The sequence below is a fragment of the Lepidochelys kempii genome, chromosome 4, assembly GCF_965140265.1.
Source record: "Lepidochelys kempii isolate rLepKem1 chromosome 4, rLepKem1.hap2, whole genome shotgun sequence".
NCBI classification, from domain to species: Eukaryota; Metazoa; Chordata; order Testudines; family Cheloniidae; genus Lepidochelys; species Lepidochelys kempii.
The window spans coordinates 127,205,324-127,227,739 of NC_133259.1; the positions used below are offsets into that span (position 1 = coordinate 127,205,324).

The following is a 22,416-nucleotide window of genomic DNA, read 5'->3' on the forward strand; positions in this document are numbered from 1 at the left end:
GCATCTTAAAGGCCAACAGATTTATTTGGGCATAAGCTTTTGGGGGTAAAAAAACCCACTTCTTCAGACGCATAGAGTGAAAATTACAGATGCAGGCATTATTATACTGACACATGAAGAAAAGGGAATCATAGAATATCAGGGTTGGAAGGGACCCCAGAAGGTCATCTAGTCCAACCCCCTGCTCAAAGTGGAGAACCAGTGCTGACAGGGCCAATTCAATCAGGGTGGATTTAGTCCACTCCCAATAACTGATGAGGAGGTGTCAATTCCAGGAGAGGGAAAGTTGCTTTTGTAGTGAGCCAGCCACCCCCAGTCCCTATTCAAGCCCAAATTAATGGTGTTAAATTTGCAAATGAATTTTAGTTCTGCAGTTTTTCTTTGAAGTCTGTTTCTGAAGTTTTTTTTCAAGTATAGTTATTTTTAAATCTGTTATAGAATGTCCAGGAAGATTGAAGTGTTCTCCTACTGGCTTTTGTATGTTACCATTCCTCATGACAGATTTGTGTCCATTTATTCTTTTACGGAGGGAGTGTCTGGTTTGGCCAATGTACATGGCAGAAGAGCACTGCTGGCACATGATGGCATATATCACATTAATAGATGTGCAGGTGAAGGAGTCCCTGATGGTGTGGCTGATGTGGTTGGGTCCTCTGATGGTGTTACTAGAGTAGATATGGGGACAGAGTAGGCAACGAGGTTTGTTACAGGGATTGGTTCCTGTGTTAGTGTTTCTGTGTTGTGGAGTGTAGTTGCTGGTGAGTATTTGCTTCAGGTTGGGGGGTTGTCTGTAAGCGAGGACTGGCCTGCTTCCCAAGGTCTGAGAGAGTGAGGGATCGTTTTCCAGGATAGGTCGTAGATCGCTGATGATGTGCTGGAGAGGTTTTAGCTGGGGGCTGTATGTGATGGCCAGTGGTGTTCTGTTATTTTCCTTGTTGGGCCTGTCCTGTAGTAGGTGACTTCTGGGTACCCTTCTCGCTCTGTCAATCTGTTTCCTCATTTCCCCAGGTGGGTATTGTAGTTTTAAGAATGCTAGAGACTGTTATCTATACAGTGGGGGAAAGAAATCAAACAATATTTTCTCCTACTGTTGAGCATGGGAATAATTTCCCCCAAACAAATTAAACCTGAATCTTAGGATGTCCATTTCTCTATTATGGATGATTGATTCCTTTGTCTCCAGGGTGGGCCAGAGGCATGGACCTTATTACTCAAAAAGAGGAAATTTTCACTAAGCTCACATATTCTTCTTCATACTGGGGCCCACAGATCAGTTTTAATGAGATCCTCACAGTAGTGTGCCTCCTGAGAAGGAAGGTAAGATAAGATTGTTCTTTAAACAATGATATCCAGAAGTAAGACAAGTTAGATGTCCTCTGTCTTCCCCCTACAAAGGCACTAAAGCCTGCAGACGACTTCTGCCAAAAATATCATTGGCTTACGACTGGATGACCAATAGGTAGAATTTGGTGAATTTATGTGGCCACCTAGCCCATCTCATTACAGGACATATAAGACTTCTCTGCCATGGGATTGTCTGGGCTCTTAAAGACTGGCCTTTGACGGCTGATAGAAGGAAACATATTTCTTGAATATGCTTTGAGAACGAATGCTATGAAGAAGGTGAGGACTACTTGTCTGGCCTAGAAGTACAATACTGCATCTCATCAGAGAAAGCGCTCAAATTTGGAAACTCACCTGATTAAAGATAGCAGCTACTTTAATGGTTAGAAAGTACAACAATATCATCCACAGGGTATATTGACCAGAATGAGGTCTCAAAGTGATGCTCTACGACCTTGTAGGAATGAAATCTGAGTAGTCACCCAAAGAAAATGTTTAATGTTGGGAATTGCAAAAAACATCCCACAATAACACACACTCTTGAACATGCAGAGAATAACAATGCAGAGCTTTGACACTCGTCCACCCACATTACCGCCCCTTGGAAGGAAGTCATGCTAGTTTCACTTATTTTATCATGGTAGTTAAACCAGGGTCTTTGCACCAGTCAGTAGAATAAGCTGTCTGTTGACATCCTTTTAGTGGCTAAGAAAGGATTAATCACCATATGCATTTTAAACCTGTCTGGTTCTGGACAGAGGATCAGTCTTTCAAGAATAGACCTGCTCTGTGAGAAAAGTATCAGGACGTCCAGTGCTCGGCAAATCAGGGCTGAGAACCAGTCTCTTCAGCCAAAACAGTACAAAAACAGGATCACTGATATTCTTGTCTTTAGTCCTAAAGAGTAGAGGAAAGACATACAGCAGAGGCCATTGCTAACTCTAGAACACTGTGTCACTTCACATCCCTAGTCCTCACAAGTGGAGACACAAACAAGATGCTTTATTGCAGATGCAAAGAGGTCAATCAGCAGCCCACCAAACTAACTAAAAATGAGTGAAGATACCTCCAGGTGCAGGCTCCACTCTGTTTAATACAGCTTCTGTCTTGTAAACCATTCTGCCTTGATGTTCATCTCTGATGTGCAGTGCATACAGAAATAGGAAACTGCTCTTCCTATGAGAGAAGTTTATTTTGTCTGTGGGATTATCATTTTCTTCCTAGTTTGTTTATGAAAAATCCCAGAGACATGTTGCTTGTTATGACCAGAAAAGACTGTTGTCTATGGAAGGAAGAGAGTTCCAAGACATTGATGAATCACTGAGTTACAGCTGCTAGATGTTTGTGCTTTCTCAGCCTCTCTCTCTCTCCCTGAAATCAGCAGGGGTGCCAGCTGCTACAGCAACTCAAAAAGCAAAGCCAAATTATTGAGCTGACTTATAAATCAGATATTTGAAATAAAAAGCTGGAATTTTCCTCAGAAAAATCTCTGCAGCATGGAGGGCTGGTTAAGTACAGAAAACTGGAGGGAACTTTAGATCTGGCTGTGCCCCCGAGTTGCAAGCATGCTGAAGTGCCCATTGTAGTTGATCTGTGACCCTTAAGTAAGATGACAAATACAAATATTATACTACTATTTGCACAGAACAAAAATGTGTTTTACTTGCTGGCTCCTCCAAGATGGCCTCTTTGCCAGACTTCTGCTGTACCACAGTGGGGTAGGTTACTGTCAGCTTGCTATTGTGCTCTTTCCGTACCTGTGATCTTCTAGATCTTGAAGAAAAGCAGGAAAAACAAAAGTTAGTGTAATGGTTTGCAATGTTCAAATGACTATTTATATTACAAGAAACAAATCCACAAGGCTACTTGCTTTCTCTGCACATAGTCATACTTACTTGCAGTTTGGGCATCTCTTTGAAGTCATATGCAGTTTCCAAAACTGTGCAATCAGTTTACTCCTACACTCACACACGTTTTTTACCTAAAATGGAGAAAAATAAAACAAAACCCAAAGCCTTAAAAATGATAAAAGTGACAATAAAAGCTACAATTTAAGAAGTACACACACAAAATAGATTTTATTTCTAATGCTGAATAATAGCAGTTAATTAAATTTGCCTTTATTGATTAAATACATGCCTTAATCACCTAATGTCCCCTTCAACTGAGATTCTCCCAAATTCTCCAGAGACCCAAAGATTCCCCAGACTTTTTTAAATCCACCCTATATGTGGCTAACAATCTTTCAGACAAGAATAAATTGATGGGATACATTTTGGCCAGAGGGATCACTGACTGATGGAAGACACTGCCTGACACCTAACTGGGACTGTATGTGTCTTGTCTTCACAGTGCTCCTGGTACCTGGTGGCTTAGAGAATGGGACAAGAAATTAAATCTCGGACTTTAGGCAGTGTTGACATTAGACTTTTGAAATGTCTTCCCCTTACTGCCTTAGCCCCAGCATGGTTATGCTGATGGTAGCAACAGCAGAAACACTAGTGTAGGGAGAGTACTGGTGTTTTTACCATGTTATGTAACCTGATCATATAAAGTCCTCTGTGAGAACTCACACTGCTGTCAACGGGAGTCCGACATGCAGCAGGATTGCAGGATAAGGCACCTGTAAGCATCCTGTACTTAGGACTGGTAGGAGAATACATCTCAGTCCTCAGAAATAGACAATGTGTTAGCATTTTAACTGTCACAATAAGGCTTTGCAGGTATCCCCCACCCCCAACTGAGGCCGACAGGCAGTGGGGTGTCAACATTTCCATTACTGCTAGTTTCACTGTCTAATTCTAAACCCAAGACTATGCTAGTGGGTCTTTGAAATCAGAAAGGCTACAAATTTTGAGTCAAAGCTTAAATTGTGTACAAAACAGAAAAAATTTGTGGAGTGGCAGTAAATCTTCAGAATCTGCAGATTTTTCATGCCAAAGGATTTCTGTTGTCCTAAGAATGCATAAGAGCTTCATTATAGCAACATTCCTCTCACAAGGAACAAGTGACAAACTCAAGAAAGATAAACATTGTAGGAAAATTACTTTACCTGATTATAGCTATTCTGTGGCTTGTTCACATAAGATATCCTAAGATATTTAGATACATACAAAATATTCTTGACTTCTTAAAAGGACCTGCTACAGCCTCAAGCACATAATATTTGCAAGACAGCTTTAATGACTGTTAGTTTTATCTCATTTACATAATTATTCTCAAAGCACTATCAAATTATTTCCCTTCACACATGCACACAAAATGACACACACACCACAAACAACACTCTTTTGGGATGGTACTAAGTTCTTATTCTGTTATGGATCCAATGGCAGCTCCACTATAAACACTTGGCCACAAGTCACCTTTTTTCCCCCTCTAAAGCAGCAACATTCACAACTCTGGGATAAAATCTGGAAGATACCTGACTAAACTACTTATTTAAAGAGGTACACACATGGCAAGCCTGAGATTCCAAGAAAGATCACTTATTCTACTCACATGTGAGCACTGATCTCCTAGTTGATGATTTTGTAGTATTTCATTCACATGACGATTTAACTCTTCTTCGATGTCTAAACCAGATGCATCTGTGTTTTCATCCAAAAACTGAAAGACAGAGGAAGAGGAAATTAGCATCATCACACCATTACAATGCTGCAAACTCAAACAAGGGGATACCTACCCTATTCAGGATGGCCTCAAGATCACAGACCACATCAAGCAATCCCCTCTCCAAGACTTTCAGCTGGCTAAGCAATAGGTGAACCACAGCTCGAGTACAGGTCAGCAAGTGACAGTTTAAACAAGAACCTCGGATCAGAAGGTATAATTTCTGAAAAGAAAACAAAAATTAGTCTGGTAGATTTAATGGTGTGGAAAATAGAAGAATTGGAGGGAAGTTGGCATTTTCCTTAAAACGAATCAGTTATCTGGAAGACAGAAGTTACCAGTCTGCAATACAGAAAGTCTCTAGCTTCCAATGCTCTCAAACAGGGAAGGGTTTCCTTGAAGCCCTGAGCCCACCCATAAGAGTCAGCTTCTCCCTCCACATCCCGGACAGCAGCAGAACCGCTTCACTTTATTTCTATTCAGGTTCATATACCATACCCCTCGCCATGGTATCTGAGACTCTATGCCCTGATCAAGGAGAAAGAGGCATCCAGAGGTAGCATCCTGCTTCAAAACAGCTGATGAGGCTCAGAGTGAAGGACCTTTTCATATTTATAAAAGTTAGTTTGGGGATAGTAGTTACCCACTGATTTTGAATTAGCTGCAGCATGTTACAGAGATGTGAGACTTTGCGTATGGACAGCACCTTCCAGGATCAAGTATGCATGGAGTGCCCTTGAGCTCTACTGAAATCAACAGGAGTTCAGCATCTCTCCTCAGCCACTCAGCATACTGCAGGATGTAGCTCTTTGGGCTTTCCTTCACTTGGATATTTACCTAAACAGCTCTTCCAGAATTCTGGACTAGTGAGTTGGTATCAGCTCCTGTGTGACTGCTCTTACTCCACAATACCTATTTAAATAAATTTCCAAGTGTAGACAAGCCCTTAATGTCTGTAAAGCCCTTTGAGATTTTGGATAATAAGCAATATAAATTAAATGCTAAACTAAAGTATTATTACTAATTTGTAATATTACTAATAATTATTTTATTATCAATTTGTGTTTAACCAAGGCACATCTTACAGTAAATGGTACCATTCAAGTATTACATCCTCAATACCTCATAAATAAGGCTGTGACTTTCCAGGACCTCCATGGCTTCTGCAGCCAGCAGGTGCGACTGACCTCAGGGCTGCCCAACCCCCACCCCCAACTGGAGCACCAGTGGGTGCTCCAGAGTCCCATCCTCCCCGCATACTGCCTGGAGCACCAGCATGCACCCCGGAGTCCATCCCCCACCCCCTCCAGTGCACCAATGGATGCCCCCGGAGCCCTCCAGATTTTGTCAGGGGTATATAGTTCAAGTCATGGACATGTCATGGGGCTGTGAATTTTTGTTTATTGACCGTGACTGGTCCATGACTTTTACTAAAAATAACCATGACTAAATCTTAGCCTTACTCAAATAAAATGGCATCTGCTTGCAGTGAATGTTACAGTGAACTGGAGTGAAAGTCTGAAAGGTTTAAGTACATTTCAATGGACTTTCACTCCTCTTATAAAAAGAAAAGAAGTACTTGTGGCACCTTAGAGACTAACCAATTTATTTGAGCATAAGCTTTCGTGAGCTACAGCTCACTTCATCGAATGCATCCAATGAAGCGAGCTGTAGCTCACGAAAGCTTATGCTCAAATAAATTGGTTAGTCTCTAAGGTGCCGCAAGTACTCCGTTTCTTTTTGCAAATACAGACTAACACGGCTGCTACTTTGAAATCTGACTCCTCTTATAGTGAAACTTCACTGTGCTTATGCTGAAATTTCATTCCACCATAAATTAGTTCTGCTATATTAATCTTCTCTATATGTCCTCTGGCTAAGCAAGGAGGAGTGGTGCATACATCACTACTACAAGGTAGGATGTGACCCTTCGCTCCTCATTTTACTACAGTTTCTTCTATTAGGTGAAAATAAGTTTGGCTAGTCTTACTACAGAGGCTTCTCACTGTAAGTGAAGGCATGGCAATAGCAAGTGGGAAAGGGAGGGAGGAATCATTTGACTATTACAGTGAATATATGTTTAAAATTAAGTCCTTTTGATGGAAGACATTTCACCAGAGGAGGATTTCTCTGTACCACTACCTACTGAATCCTTAATAATCTTCAAAGATCACTAGCTCTGAAAAACATTAGACTACTAGCTAGTGAAGACTAGTCTACAACATTAACACATTCTCAGCAGCATATACATACATCAAAAAATAGAGGATTGTAGACAGTCAGTGGCAGATCTATGTGGCCTAGGTGTCCGGGACAGTTGTTGAAGTCCTGCATGCAAGTGGTACACACTTCTTTGGCATCAGGAGGTCCCAAAGACAAGTCATACAGTCCATTTACTGATGGGTTGCCCACGTTATCTAGGTAACGAGGGTTGCTTATAGCTTTTACACTTAGTTTCCTAAAAATGAAAGAAAAACAAGAAGTTACATCTATGACGGCAGATATTGTTAACTTTGTATATGCTTGGGTGTTACGAGTAACAGCAAAAAAGTTAGGGAAAACGATCACGTCTTCCTCCTCCCTTTTTTTTGTGCATTTGCCAGCACTTTGTGTATAGTCAGTTTCACTTGCTTCCTCTGTATACCCAGTCATAGGGCCACATATATAGAAAACTTTTCCTTAAAGGCTCTAACCACCGCACCACCAACAGTGGCAGGAATGCCAGGCAAGCTAGTCACGACACCCAAGGGAATACTCCTATTCTTACCAGAAGTACCATTTTTAATAACCACAGGGTCTGCTCCCCGGCAGCACACAACAGCAGCTCTCCCTCCGCAGTTGGCTAAAGTACCCTCCCTCCTGGGAGCACGCACCAGGTCCTCTTCTCCCTTCCGCAACAGAAGAGGGCCACCTCCTCTGCCCCGCTCCCACCCAGGCTGGGGCTTCTCCTCTCCACTTTAGCTCCCATTCTACAGCATAAGACACCCCTTCCCCTGTCTCCAGCGGCCCCCCCCCCCCCCCCCCGCCTCATAGGCTGCATTTCACCACAGCCCCCCTCCAGCCTGGGCTGCCCCGGACCCTTCTCCAGTCTGCACGCTCCCGGCCCCCCCATGCTGCGCTGGGCTCCAGGAGCGGGGCAGGCACAAGGGCGCCGACCTAGCCCCCTCCAGCCCAAAGGGTGGGGGGGGGCTCTTGGGAAGAGAGCCCAGCACAACGGGCGATCTCCCACCCAGGGACTACACGTCCCAGCCTAGCATGCGCCAAGGGTCCATGGGGTTCTGGCCGCTCGGCGGCGCAAGGCATGCTGGGAGCAGTAGTTCCCGCGGGGGCCCTCCAGGCTCCGGTCCTCACCTGATCTCCTCGGCCGTGTACATCCCGAAGGAAATACCGGCCAGCCGCCGCCACGGCACCTCTCTGGGCGGCCTCATGGCGGGCGCTCAAGCCGCTCCCTCCTCCCGTTCCGGCACCAGAGACTCCCACAACGGGTAGCCACGAGCACCACGCGGCCCCCAACTGCGTGCCCGCACTCAGGGGGAGGGACCGTCTCTGGACGATACCAACTCCGCTTCCCTCCTCCTCACAGCGGCAAATGGTACCGCCCCTGCTTCCCAGCATCCCCCGGGCGGGCCGCTAAGATGGCGGGAAGGTGGGTACAGCCCAGCTCCTGGTGGCGAGCGATGCTGTTGAGCGGACGCTGCAGCTCACGGCTGCCCAGCACGGGGAAGGGAGCGAGCAGCAGGTAGGAGCAGGGGCCGGGCTGGAGAGCGGCTCCGCGTGCCCTGGGCTGAAAGAGCCGGTAACGCGGGCGGGCGGGCGAGGCGATGAGGCCAGCGCCTGCGCCGCGAGAGCGAGTGAGCGCTGCGCCTGCGCAGTGTAGTCACCCTTCCCGGCGCGGCCTCGCCGGGCGCTGGAATTCATGCTGGTGCTCCGGGAACGGCTAAGGAAACCGCGCGTGCGCAGTGGCGGATGGGGTGCCTGGGGTTGACTTTAAGACTCTACCGAAGTTAAATTGTCTGTTGGGGTCTGGCCGGAGGCTGTCAGCGCAGACGATTGTCCACCCTTCCCTGGACTGCAGGGGATCTGCCTCCGTTTGCGTGGGGGTTTCAGCCGCCCGGGGAGGGGTCTGCCCTGGCTGCATTCGCGCTTACGCGATTTTCAGGACCGGCTCTGGGGGAGCTAGCCCGTCGCTGATTTATTTTTAAACGGCCCCTTTTCCGGTGTGTACTGTTGTTAATTACGTTCATGGCAGTAGTGTCTGGGCAGAACTCCGGAGGACCCCATTGAACAAACAGAGTAGTAAACACTCCCTACGCTAGAGACCTTAGTTACAATCTAACAGACGAGAGAGATGAGGAAAGGAAAAAAACTATATCGTGGCGGGGTTTTTTTAATAGCAGTGTTGAGAGACCTGGTTACAAAACGAACACACGTCCCTGATCCTGCAGGGAGATACATGTAGGTTCACTCTTTGCACAGGCTCAGGGCCAGTGTTTAGTCTTGTAGTGTATACCAGCCCCAGAGCGGTAACAAAGTTTGGGGGCACAGTCTAATACAAAGTTTAAGCCTGTTTATTTGATAGGAGCAAATAGATTTCAGTACAAATTACTCTTAAGTTAGATTGACATGAAAACCAAAGCGAACAAAAGAGAGGATTACGTTAAAGGGCATTCTGTGTGCTCTAGAGAACAAATCACATCCAAATTCAGTGCAAAATGGCTTGCTATCTGTCGGCTGCACAGTACATAGAGGTGTGGTACGCTCATTTCTGAATCAATCTACATCCTGTGAGCTCTTTGAAACAGATCTAATCTGTATTGATCTATAGTTGGTGTTGGCCCTGCCTTGAGCAGGGGGTTGTACTAGATGACCTCCTGAGGTCTCTTCCAACCCTAATCTTCTATGATTCTGTATAAGCATTCAGCCTAGTTCCAGCTTCTAGCACAAAGCTTTGTGTTTGTGCAGGTAGTGCAAGTATTCAAAAACATGGAGAAGAGGGACAAAATCCTGAGAATTTATTTTTTAAATTGCCTTCCATTTTTGGAACCTTTAGAGTTCACATTTTCAAGCTTTTCTCTAGAACAGTGGTTCCCAAACTTGTTCCACCGCTTGTGCAGGGAAAGCCCCTGACCGGCCGGCCGGTTTGTTTACCTGCCGCGTCCGCAGGTTCGGCCGATCGCGGCTCCCACTGACTGCAGTTCGCTGCTCCAGGCTAATGGGAGCTGCTGGAAGCGGCAGCCAGTACGTATGTCGGCCCGCACCACTTCCAGCAGCTCCCATTGGTCTGGAGCAGCGAACCCTGGCCAGTGGGAGCCGCGATCGGCTGAACCTGTGGACGCAGCAGGTAAACAAACCAGCTGGCCCGTCAGGGGCTTTCCCTGCACAAGCGGCGGAACAAGTTTGGGAACCACTGCTCTAGAAACTTGGCTAGAGATTCTTGATTCCTGGAGCTGGGGCTTTAAGAAAAACCCAAGGTTGGCAATACTGTGTAGGATTACTGCCTGCATTTGTTAATGGTCTAGTTGCTTGCAGTCCAGAATTCTGCAAATCCATTTTTGCAATACACATTAATATATATGCTGATACTCAAAACCCTCATGGCCATGTTTGGTGTCTGTAGGCATTGTTCAGGAACTGCATCACTTCAGAAGACTGAAGCTGACCCAGGAGGTACAGTATCTTAATTATATAGTTCATTTTTACAGCTCTGCAAAATGTACTCTGTTATGTAGTTAAAATAAACAAGGCACCTAAAGAGGAATTTAAAACTTATTAGGTTCAGAATTGCCCATCTTAAAAATCAGGACTGCTATTTTTGACTTTTAACAGCTTAGAATAATCAACAGTTTGGTTGTAGTTGCAGAAATGCCAGTCTCATGTTTGTGTTCTAACAGTATTATGATCAATATTTCTTATTGAAGTTACTGAAGAAGAAATTGTTGTTCCAAGAAAGAAAACTTGGTGAGTGTTAATATCCCATCTCTTGCTCTTCTCCCTCCGAGTTGGGGCCCCCGGAGTTTTTCTGACATCTGTCCCTCTATACTTTTGTGTATGCGAACAGTAAAGAAATCTCAGTTTTGTGTATTTGTGGTATGAGGGAGAAAGTCAATGGGGAAACTGAATGAAGGGCTCTGTCTCCAGTAAGCCACTTTAAAAAAAACCTCTGTTTCAGTACTTTTGGTTTTTTCTTACATAAAGACCATGTTTACTAGCCAACCAAATCTTACTGATCTTTTGGGAGGTTGAGGCACATTTCAATATAGCTAAAATAAACTTTTGCCTAATTGGAGTAGATAAAATAAAAGCAGGAGGAAGCTTGTATTTCTAAAATCTTGGAGAATGGATTATTGTGGAGGCGATGCTGAAGATACGGTATTGGGTGTACCCCACTCCATTCTTATCATTGCTAGTTGATCCATGGAAGGGAGCTGACTCGAGTGCAGAGTGAATCTTACTAGTTATACTGCAGATCTAGAAGTGAGCTATTAGAGGCAAACCAATATGGATGGGTGTGCTTAGCAATTGAATGTCAGTACAGCATGCTACCTGTGAAGGATTTGAGTTTGGATCCTTGAATTTGCAAGGCCTGGGAGTATTATAGAAAGGAGTAGCTCTTGGCACCGTCAACTACATATCTTTCAATCAGCCCAAGAGTCACGCATAGGTTACTATATCCAGTCCTCAGTCAGTGCAAGAATTGGTTTCTGTGATTTGAGGCTTTCAGAGATAACATTCTCTCCCTTACCCCTCTCCCCCCAGTTCTCTCTCAACTAGTGCACCTGGCATGGAAGGGATGAAAATACATATATAGACACCATTTTTATAAAGTCTTAAGTGTGTTGGCTGCAATGATTTCATAGTAATTAAATAAATATATAATAGGGTATTAAATTAAATGGTTCAACACCACTTCATCAGTCAAGCTTTCATTCCCCTTCTTCTCTCCATGTCCCAAGAGAAAACAATGCATTTTAAATAGGATTAGAATATTTAGAGCATCATTGTACTTGACAGTGCAATTTTTCTTAAAATCCTGATCCCTTGAGACTCTCAATTCATCAGGACAAAAAGTTAATACATGGGATGAATTGATGTTGAAAGCCTGTTGCACGCTATTAATGCAAGTTTCTTAAATTTAGGGATAAACTAGCAGTTCTTCAAACACTTGCATCTACAGTAAACAGGGTAAGTACTTTCTTAGGTTATAATCAATCCTGTGGAACTGTGTAGTGCTGCTTTTTAATACACTAGACTTGCATTTTGATGACCTTTTATATACCTGCCACAATCATAAGTGAAAAATGGGATCCTAGTTGCCATCTGAGCACAAACTTGCTGCATCATTCAGCACCTTGAGTCTTCTATGAATAACCTGTCTGAAGCTGTTGCTCTGTAGTAATATGTTAAGATAATGTGTCAGACCAGTGTTGAACTGTTAAAGAATGGAGGAGAGATTGCACATGTACTGTGGACCATAAGAGCCTAATTCTCGGTTGCCATGCACATTGTGCAGCCATTCTCATCAGTGCAGCATGAGTGCGAAGCATATTTTAAAATGTCAGCGTCTGATTTGGTAGAGTTTTACATTCATTATGCAAGGTGCTTGGTAGCAGAGAATCAGGCCCTTGGTTTTCACTCTGACTGTACCAAATGAGCCTGCTTAAAAAGCATTATAGACTAAAGACCAGAAATCTTCTAAATCAAGATTCTGTTAGTCATGGGAACAGAGAGTCCCAGAGAAGTTAGTGTTTGTTGCTGATTCCTGGAATTAATAGCCCAATCATGCAAGGTGTTAAGAGCCCTTGGGTCCCGTTCATTTCTGTGGCAGTTAAGGCACTTGTTGCTTTGCAGGATGCTCTTCGTACCTTAGTTATTTAGCTTCCCATCTAATGTGATCACTGTATTAATAATGTATGTATACCTATTACGTACTTCTGAAAAACTGGTTAATCATTTATTCCCAAACCAACACATGGCTACATTTCAAACTGGTGAATATTTTGCTAGATAAATATATTCCTCTTTAAAATGGGGTAGAGAGGTGATTGCACTAGATCTGCTGACAGTCCCTTAATTTTAGAGATGAAGTAAGATATATCTACAATACACCTGTCTAAAACTTTAAATTCTGCCTTTTCCTTTCTATAGGATCCTACAGCTGCTCATTATATGTTTCAAGATGACCCCTACCTTATACCTAGAAACTATTTTGAGTCTGTAAGTATTCCATTTTGAAACTGTGATGAACTCTACCCCCAGGTATTAAGTCGGCACCTAGGGTTTTTTTTTTAATTGAAAAAGAAAATAGTTTCTGATCAGTCGTTAAACATGTTCAGAATATTTTTTTCCTTCAGTACTTCTGGTTTCCTATTGATTATAAGGTTCTTCTGGGCAGGCTTGGGGCAACACCACCAAGCAGGCTCAGACCCCTGCTCTAGACACTTAGCTGCCTGCTCCCTTTCCACTTTAAGAACTGCTACTGTTTCTTCAGTTTAATACCTTATCCACTGGCCTGCACTGCCAGACTCTTTGCTGGTATGCAGTTTTCGTTGAAGAATACAAACCTTTGCACAGATGGTGTTTATGTGCAATGATTACTCAGTTTAAATACTGTCTCTAGAGCTGATGCTTGCAACACAGTATACACTTGCAATTTAGTAAAATTTTGAAATAAAAATGTGAGCTAAAACATCTGTATAGAATTGTAAATGTATGTGTTGCTCTATGTACCGTAAGAAACAAATTGTCCCAACTTGTAAGAGCTTACAGTCTTAAACAGAATAGCCATATTATAGTGGAGTGTGTGGAAAGAATAGTGTTGAGAGGAAGAAAGCTTTGAAAGAGAGAGAGGGTACTTGCAGAGCAGCAGCTGGTTTATCTCAAGCATGGAGGGCAGCAGATAGAAGGCATAAAGTCATGAGTGGGGCGGGGGACAGAATTGGAAGGAGTGCAATATAAGAGAAGGCAAGTAGAAGGAACGTAGGTGGGAGCAAGATTAAATGAGACCTTGAAAGTGAAGCGCAGGAACTTGAATTTTATGTGACTGGAATCCCATAAAAATTAGGATAGAGACTGATGTGATTTGAGAATGAAGATTGGAGAGGTGAAGTCAGAGAGGACAAGGCTGCTGTAGTCAATGTGAGATGGGGGTTGGGGGGAGCTTAGCAGCTGAGATAGCGAAGGAGTGTCCTCCTGTCCCTAAGAAGTGTTCATGCTCTGGGGGAGGCATGACATACTTGACCCCCAGAGGACTAGGTATTGTAAAGAAACAAACTTGTCCCCTTTCCTTCCTATACAGCGTTTATTTTCGTTGTCCAGGGAGTCTGGGAAAAATGCTGCAAAGTACATTGTTAACGAATTCCCTCGATTCTTTGAGAAGGACATTGCGGAGCCTCATATACCGGTAAACTCTCTGCTCTTGTGGTCATGGTATCTCTACTTTTGCTGTGTAGCAATATGGGCAGTAGGACTGTTTGCATAAGGATTATAGGACTGGGCCCAAAAATTAGCCTAAAAATGGCAAAACCTTATGACTTACCACTAAATAACTGAGTGTTCTCTTGTTTACATAAGCTACATATCAGTTTAGGTTTACCAAGGGGAACAACTCTTAAGACCTCAGATAACATTTGTGATTAAAGTCAGTCAAGGCTTTTCAGGCAGAAGTAAGGAGTGAATGGATCTAGGTGATTTTTTTTTTTTTTTTGGTCTCGAGTTTGGTTTTAATTCTAACGATTTTAGTAAAAAGAAAAGGAGTACTTGTGGCACCTTAGAGACTAACCAGTTTATTTGAGCATGAGCTTTCGTGAGCTACAGCTCACTTCATCGCATCCGATAGTCTCTAAGGTGCCACAAGTACTCCTTTTCTTTTTGCGAATACAGACTAACACGGCTGTTACTCTGAAACCAATGATTTTAGTGTTGATGGTCCAGTTTGTAAGTGACTGTCCAGTTAGGAAATGCAGTCCCTAATCCCCAGAAAATGATTCGTGCTACAGTCACTTCTATTATTACATTTTGGGGAGGCAGGGAAGATAGGAGCCATAATGGCTTTTAAGATGGGTAGTACATTTCAGTTGGTGTCCTGGCTATTAGATGGTTCGAGCATTATTCTTGGGGGAATTCTGCACCAAAAAATTAAATTCTGCACACAGTATTTTAAAATTATGAATATTTTATTTGTCAAAATAACAATATAATCATCCCAGTTTCAAATATTTTCATAATTTCTTTCAAAATACCTGTCAGCAAGTATATTGGTAACAATACAGATACCAAAAAAGATTCAGGAAATGTTTTTTGACAAAGAGATTCCTTACTAGGCATATTAATACAGAACTTTGAGTAATAATTCATTTAAACTACAATACAGAATCTAATTTCCCGCACCCCTCAGATGAAGTGCAAAGGCGTGAGGAAGCCAGAGGAAATGGAGTAGCTGAGGGAGAAGGGAAGTAATTGCTGGGAAGGAGCCAGAGAGTGAACCTGGAAGTTGTTGGGTGTGGGTGGGGGAGATGTGGAATTAATTTGGTGGTTTTGAGTGGGGAGAGTTGAGGATTCTTCTCCATGCAAACCCTGGCTAACCCCTAGCCTCTCTGTCAAGCACATCTATCCCCATCCCCATGTGGTCCTGCACCCTCACTCAGCGCCCCCCCCTTTCCTCCATCCCCATGTGTCCTTGCACCTCCCTACCCCTGTCCCCATGTGTATTTGTGCCCCCCCATGTGCCCCTCACTGTCCATCCTTCCCCCATATCCCACACCTCCTCATCTGATTCCATGGGACGGGCACTGTGAGGAACGCAGCCTCTTCTCCCCCCACATCCTCCGTTGACTGCTCGTGCCTGGGAGTGGCTGCCCTCTGTTCTGGTGCCACAGCAGCCCCTAGTGGGCAAGAGGCATAACTGCAGCTCCTCTTTGGCAGAATGTATTTTCTGCAGGAAAAAAAAATTCTGTGGGGGGCGTGAATTCTGCACGTACACAGTGGTACAGAATTCCCCCAGGAGCAGAGCATCCATTCAGCCTATGTGCTCTTTAATTTTAGTGCCTGATGCCAGAGAACCTTACACCTCAGATTGAAGAAGTGAGTGAGGCAGCTCTTAAGGAACGTATCCAGCTTAGAAGAGTAAAAGCTTCTGTGGACATGTTTGATCAGCTCCTGCAAGCAGGTACCACCTTGAGCTACAGAACTGAATTTGGCAGCCAGCTTATGTGTATGGAGACCTAGGCGTAGGGTAAAGCTGGTTTAATGTTAATGTACAGAGTTGCAGAACTGATTTGTATTCTTGAGAACTGGTTCTTAAATCTTGGGCTCCCATCTGCTATCACTTGTTCACTGAGACATTCTTAGTAGTCTTACGAATGATACACTTTGCTAGCTCAGCAGCGGGAGATAAGGGTGTCAAGAGGGAGGAGGTTCCAAGATAGGCTCTTCCTTTTACCGCTCTAGTTAATCTGGGCCATATGTCTGTCAAGAAGCAGGAAAGACCCTGGAATGCAAGGCCTTTTGAATAAAGAGCTAAAAAGAAATATGAGGTAATGGGAGCTGAGAAGGCCTTGCCCTAACAAATGGAGAGGAGAGGATTCCATTACATGAATTTAAAGCTTGTTGAGACTAAATGTTTTTGATGGGGAAGGTGGTTTGCTGTCCTAGAACACGTTGTCCCTCACTAGCTTTTTTTGACAGGGCAGAGCACAGGAACCCTTACCGAAAGCTTATGGTGTTTTAGTTGGGTTATACTGGTATTGCAGCACTTTCACTGTTGGCCACTATCTGTCACCCCCACACCAGCCAATACTTGGTCAGCAAAGCTCTACCTCTTGTCCATGCTCTGGATAGCCAGCAGTGGCATCAGTGTTACAGCCAAGAAGACAGACATTTTTTTTATGGGTACTAAAATGCTATTCTGTGGTCACCCCATTCTGAAGTGACTGTAATCTGGATGTGTAATTCTGGGAGTGTTGCTTTTGAACCCATCTTTGTTCATATAAAGTTGCTTTCTGGAAATTCTACATGCTGTGACATGTTTTGGTGTCAATGAAGAGCCCCATTTCATGAGTGTTGAATAAACAATGTATCCTTTATGCTTCATAATTCTGCTTTCTCATTGCTTGCAGGAACCCCTTTATCTCTGGAGACATCAAACCGTCTTCTGGATCTATTATGTTTCTATGGAGACAGAGAGCCTAATGGGGAAGACCAGTCCAAACAAAAGGAGGAGCTGGAAGAATCAGAGGTACAAAAAACTGTAAAGAGGCTGTTTAGTTAACTTTCTGCTCAAATAGTAGGAGAGCACATGTGATAGCAAGAACATCCTCACACCTTGTGTGCCTGGAGAGGCATGAGTGTGCTGAGCAGTTACAAATCTTGTGAACTGACCAAAGTGGCCTACTTTTAAAAGCTGTCCAGACTTAGCTGAAACCTTGCTGGCAAGAACCATGCTTAAACAGTTGTTGTTGATCTGTATGGTGGTGAAGGTGGATAACATTTTTTTTTTTCTGCCCGCCATGTTTTTATATTTAAAAAAAAAAGTGATATCCTTCAAAGAGGGCCTAGCCTGTGGCAAGGGTTGACTTAGTGTACTTCTCAGGTTGGGATCTCTGCCTTCACAGATCAGAGAATTGGGTACCAAGAACCATGATAAAGCACTGACATACTGGTCAGGCTTCAGCTATGGCTGGCATCTAAGGTCCTAATGTGCAGCCAGCATATTGATGGGACTGATGCCAAGGCCTGTTGACCAGGAACAAGCAATTGTTTATCCCACATGAGTGCTGCTGCTCTCTCCTTGGCCCTGTGGTAAAGAAAGGAGAGTGTGTCTTGATACTGTTCCCTCTCACTCCCTACCTTCCTACTTCCCTACTCTCCAATTCCACCACTCTGGTTCCAGTTCACTGCCTGTTTCGCTCGCCCACGTACTCAAAGATTTCTGACTGGCTGAATTCCTGTCCTGTACCCTGGTTAGCATACAGAGCATGGAGACAGGTGTCTTTTGCTTTTAGATGAAGTGGGCAATGGGGACAACATTTCTAATCTATGCCCAGGGTGGGCAACAGGGTGCATGTGGTTCTGCAGGGTGAACAGGAATAATTGAAATACATTCTGATTTAATATGTACTTTTTTGTATTTTGAGGTAGCGATTAATGACAGGAGCAAACACTTTCAGACAGAAATGTCATTTCTGACCTGACTGTCCCATTAATAAATGAAACCCATCTTGATGCATTTAATTTGGGAGACCAGCACACATACTTCTCTTGTAAACACACACACACACGTGTGTGTGTGTGTGTGTGTGTGTGAGAGAGAGAGAGAGAGAGAAAATCTATATTAAAATCCATTTTTTTAAAAAAAATTTTAAGCACCAAACAAGGTGATGCAAACTGGCTTCCTTGTCATCTCAAGGCAGACAAACCAATTGTGATTTATACATGGTGAGAGGAGTCTAATGTTCCTCTTCTTTCTGTGCTCCATACATGAGTTCACTTATAGTTCATATTCACTTGTCTGTTGTAGATTGGGAGGCAGGGTGAAGGAATATGGTTTCACCTGCAAGCAATGTCTACACTGTATGTGACCCCACTGGTGACTAGGGGGAAGACACGGAATCACTAGACTTCTTTTGCAGTGTATAAATCTTGTTTAGTTGGAGCTGTCTTTAGCCTATTTAATTCTAGGTATCACTTACTAGAATTGTAATAAAAGGTTGATATTTTACTCATTGTAAATATTTGTGGCAAAAATCTTTTCAGGAGGAAGTTCCGGATCAGAGGAGACGGAAGGGGCGTTCACGGAAGACCTCAGACTTCATTGGCCCTAAGTGGAGGTATGTATAGAAGGTGTTCCTGCAGTCTCTTGGGGTTTTATTAAATGTAATTTGGATGTGAATCTTGCGGTGTTCTAAGATTTCAGTTTCTTTTTGTTGTGTTTGTAAAGACCTATTAACATATCTGCAGCTGACTCCTCTTTATACCATATGTTGATGTATTTAAAATATACAGTAGAACCTCAGAGTTATGAACACCAGAGTTACGAACTGACTAGTCAACTACACACCTCGTTTGGAACCGGAAGTATGCAATCAGACAGCAGCAGAGACGAAAATAAAAAAGGAAATACAGTACAATACTATGTTAAATGTTAAGTACTAAAAAGTAAAGGTAAAGCCGCATTTTTCTTCTCCATAGTAAAGTTTCAAAACTGTATTAAGTCAATGTTCAGTTGTAAACTTTTGAAAGAACAACCATAAAGTTTTGTTCAGAATTATGAATATTTCATAGTTAGGAACAACCTCCATTCCTGTGGTGTTCGTAACTCTGAGGTTTTATTGTACTTTTTCTAGAGTGGTAATCAAGATCCAGTAAGAGGTTTAAGAATGGCTTGACCTTTTACCTCTGGCTTAACATGGTTGGAGAAGTTTGTAAATCTTATACACAGTCTATATTCTGCAACATTTGAGAGAGGGTGGGCTGACAAGCATACGTGTGACTAGCAAATAGTAACCAACAGAGTGCAACTATGTTACATCTGTCATCCTGAAGACTTCTGAAGCACCAGGAGAAAATTAAAAACAAAAAAACAAAAAAACAGTAAGGGGACAATAAAAATGCCATCATGGCTAAATAGCACATTAAAAAGGCATTTAGAGGCAGAAAGGCATCCTTGAAAAACTGGAAGTCAGATCCTAGTGAGAAAAATAGAAAGGAGCATAAACTCTGGCAAGTCGTGTAAAAGTAGAATAAGGCAAGCTAAGAAAGAACTTGAAGAACAATTAACTAAGGACACAAAATCTGACAGCAAAAAAATTAAGTACATCAGAAGCAGGAAGCCTGCCAAACAATCAGTGTGGTCACTGGATGATCAAGATGCTAAAGGAGTACTCAAGGAAGACCAGGCCATTGCAGAGAAGCTAAATGAGCCATTCTTTTTTAGATGACAAATCTGAGGAACTCTCCCAGAATGAAGAGTCAATAGAGAAGGTTTTGGAACAAATTGATAAATGGTAAGAAGTCACCAGGACCAGATGGTATTCAACCAAAAGTTGTGAAGGAACTTGAGAACTACTAACTGTAGTATGTAATCTATCACTTAAATCAGCCTCTGTACCAGATGACTTGAAGATAGCTCGTGTAATGTCTATTTTTAAAAAAATGTTCCAGAGGCAATCCTGGCAATTGCAGGCCAATACGCCTAACTTCAATACCAGGCAAATTGTTTGAAACTATAGTAAAGAACAGAATTATCAGACACATAGATGAACATGATATGTTGGGAAGAGTCAACATGGCTTTTGTAAAGAGAAATCATGCCTTGCCAATCTATGGGTATGTCTACACTACGAAATTAGGTTGAATTTATAGAAGTCGGTTTTTTAGAAATCATTTTTATATAGTCCATTGTGTGTGTCCCCACACAAAATGCTCTAAGTGCATTAATTCAGCGGAGTGTTTCCACAGTACCGAGGCTAGCGTCGACTTCTGGAGTGTTGCACTGTGGGTAGCTTTCCCACAGTTCCCGCAGTCTCCACTGCCCATTGGAATTCTGGGTTGAGATCTCAATGCCTAATGGGGCAAAAACATTGTCGCAGGTGGTTCTGGGTACATGTCGTCAGGCCCTCCCCCCATCCCTCCTTGAAAGCAATGGCAGACAATTGTTTTGCGCCTTTTTTCCTGAGTTACCTGTGCAGACGCCATACCACGGCAAGCAGGGAGCCCGCTTAGCTCACTGTCACCGTACGTCTCCTGGGTGGTGGCAGACGTGGTACTGCAAGCAGCCCATTGCCTTTCGGCAGCAGACGGTGCAATAGGCCTGATAACCATCGTCGTCATGTCCGAGGTGCTCCTGGCCGCCTCGGTAAGGTCGGTCAGGAACACCTGGGCAGACACGGGCGCAGGGACTAAAATAGGAGTGACTCAACCAGGTCATTCTTTTTAGTCCTGCCGGCAGTCCTACTGCACCATCTTCTGATGAGCAGCCAGGAGATGAGGATGGCTAGCACTCCTGCTGCACCGTCTGCTGCCAGCCAAAGATCTAAAAGACAGATGGAGTGGATCAAAACAAGAAATGCACCAGATTTTTGTATTCATTTGCTTCCCCCTCCCTCCCTCTGTGAAATCAACAGCCGACAATCGTCAGGAGCACTGTGAAAAGTTTAATGGAGATTCAGTCCTGCCTGAAATACCGGGGGGAGGGATAGCTCAGTGGGTTGAGCATTGGCCTGCTAAACCCAGGGTTTTGAGTTCAATCCTTGAGGGGCCCACTCTGTGTGACATTTGTTTTTGTTTCTCCTTGATGTAAAGCCACCCCCTTTGTTGATTTTAATTCCCTGTAAGCCAAGTCGTCAGTCGCCCCTCCCTCCGTCAGAGCAACAGTAGACAATCGTTCCGCACCTTTTTTCTGTGCAGACGCCATACCACGGGAAGCATGGAGCCCGCTCAGATCACTTTGGCAATTAGGAGCACATTAAACACCACGTGCATTATCCAGCAGTATATGCAGCACCAGAATGTGGCAAAACGAAACCGGGCGAGTAGGCGACATCAGCGCGGTGACGAGAGTGATGAAGACATGGACACAGACTTCTCTCAAAGCACAGGCCCTGGCAATGTAGGCATCATGGTGCTAAAGGGGCAGGTTCGTGCAGTAGAACGCCGATTCTGAGCCCAAGAAACAAGCACAGACTGGTGGGACCGCATAGTATCGCAGGTCTGGGATGATTCCCACTGGCTGCAAAACTTTCGCATGCGTAAAGGCACTTTCATGGAATTTTGTGACTTGCTTTCCCCTGCCCTGAGGCACAAGACCAAGATGAGAGCAGCCCTCACAGTTGAGAAGCGACTGGCAATAGCCCAGTGGAAGCTTGCAATGCCAGACAGCTACCGGTCAGTCAGGAATCAATTTGGAGTGCGCAAATCTACTGTGGGGGCTGCTGTGCTGCAAGTAGCCAATGCAGTCAAAGATCTGCTGATATCAAGGGTAGTGACCCTGGGAAATGTGCAGGTCATAGTGGATGGCTTTGCTGCAATGGGATTCCCTAACTGTGGTGGGGCCATAGACAGAACTCATATGCCTATCTTGGCACCAGAGCACCAAGCCGGCGAGAACATAAACCGCAAGGGGTACTTTTCAATAGTGCTGCAAGCACTTGTGGATCACAAGGGACGTTTCACCAACATCAGCGTGGGATAGCCGGGAAAGGTACATGACGCTCGCATCTTCAGGAACTCTGGTCTGTTTCAAAAGCTGCAGGAAAGGAGTTTATTCCCAGACCAGAAAATAACTGTTGGGGATGTTGAAATGCCTATAGATATCCTTGGGGACCCAGCCTACCCCTTAATGCCATGGCTCAAGAAGCCATACATAGGCACCCTGGACAGTAGTCAGGAGCTGTTCAACTACAGGCTGAGCAAGTGCAGAATGGTGGTAGAATGTGCATTTGGATGTTTAAAAGCACGCTGGTGCAG

The 22,416-nt window shown here is 43.9% G+C and overlaps 2 protein-coding genes across 6 annotated transcripts in view; one reads left to right on the forward strand and one right to left on the reverse strand.

The window, feature by feature from the left end:
• Window positions 1–8,560, reverse strand: part of POLR1A (RNA polymerase I subunit A) — a 56,241-nt gene extending 47,681 nt beyond the window's left edge. The window contains exons 1-6 of one of the 4 annotated variants that reach the window (XM_073342850.1): window positions 8,308–8,554; window positions 7,210–7,414; window positions 5,030–5,179; window positions 4,846–4,953; window positions 3,240–3,325; window positions 3,008–3,117 (exon numbers count right to left, since the gene is read on the reverse strand). In XM_073342850.1, coding sequence (XP_073198951.1) covers window positions 3,008–3,117; window positions 3,240–3,325; window positions 4,846–4,953; window positions 5,030–5,179; window positions 7,210–7,414; window positions 8,308–8,384 — 736 coding nt within the window. In that variant the 5' untranslated portion in view covers window positions 8,385–8,554. Of the gene's footprint in view, window positions 1–3,007; window positions 3,118–3,239; window positions 3,326–4,845; window positions 4,954–5,029; window positions 5,180–7,209; window positions 7,415–7,723; window positions 7,885–8,307 lie in introns of those variants that run through there. The other 3 variants (XM_073342851.1, XM_073342853.1, XM_073342852.1) reach the window with 3 other exon arrangements.
• PTCD3 (pentatricopeptide repeat domain 3) overlaps window positions 8,556–22,416 on the forward strand; it is a 43,493-nt gene continuing 29,632 nt past the window's right edge. Inside the window, exons 1-9 of one of the 2 annotated variants that reach the window (XM_073342858.1) lie at window positions 8,556–8,695; window positions 10,574–10,623; window positions 10,875–10,914; window positions 12,093–12,138; window positions 13,102–13,170; window positions 14,252–14,356; window positions 15,997–16,120; window positions 17,070–17,188; window positions 18,706–18,779. In XM_073342858.1, coding sequence (XP_073198959.1) covers window positions 8,592–8,695; window positions 10,574–10,623; window positions 10,875–10,914; window positions 12,093–12,138; window positions 13,102–13,170; window positions 14,252–14,356; window positions 15,997–16,120; window positions 17,070–17,188; window positions 18,706–18,779 — 731 coding nt within the window. In that variant the 5' untranslated portion in view covers window positions 8,556–8,591. Of the gene's footprint in view, window positions 8,696–10,573; window positions 10,624–10,874; window positions 10,915–12,092; window positions 12,139–13,101; window positions 13,171–14,251; window positions 14,357–15,996; window positions 16,121–17,069; window positions 17,189–18,705; window positions 18,780–22,416 lie in introns of those variants that run through there. The other variant, XM_073342860.1, reaches the window with a different exon arrangement.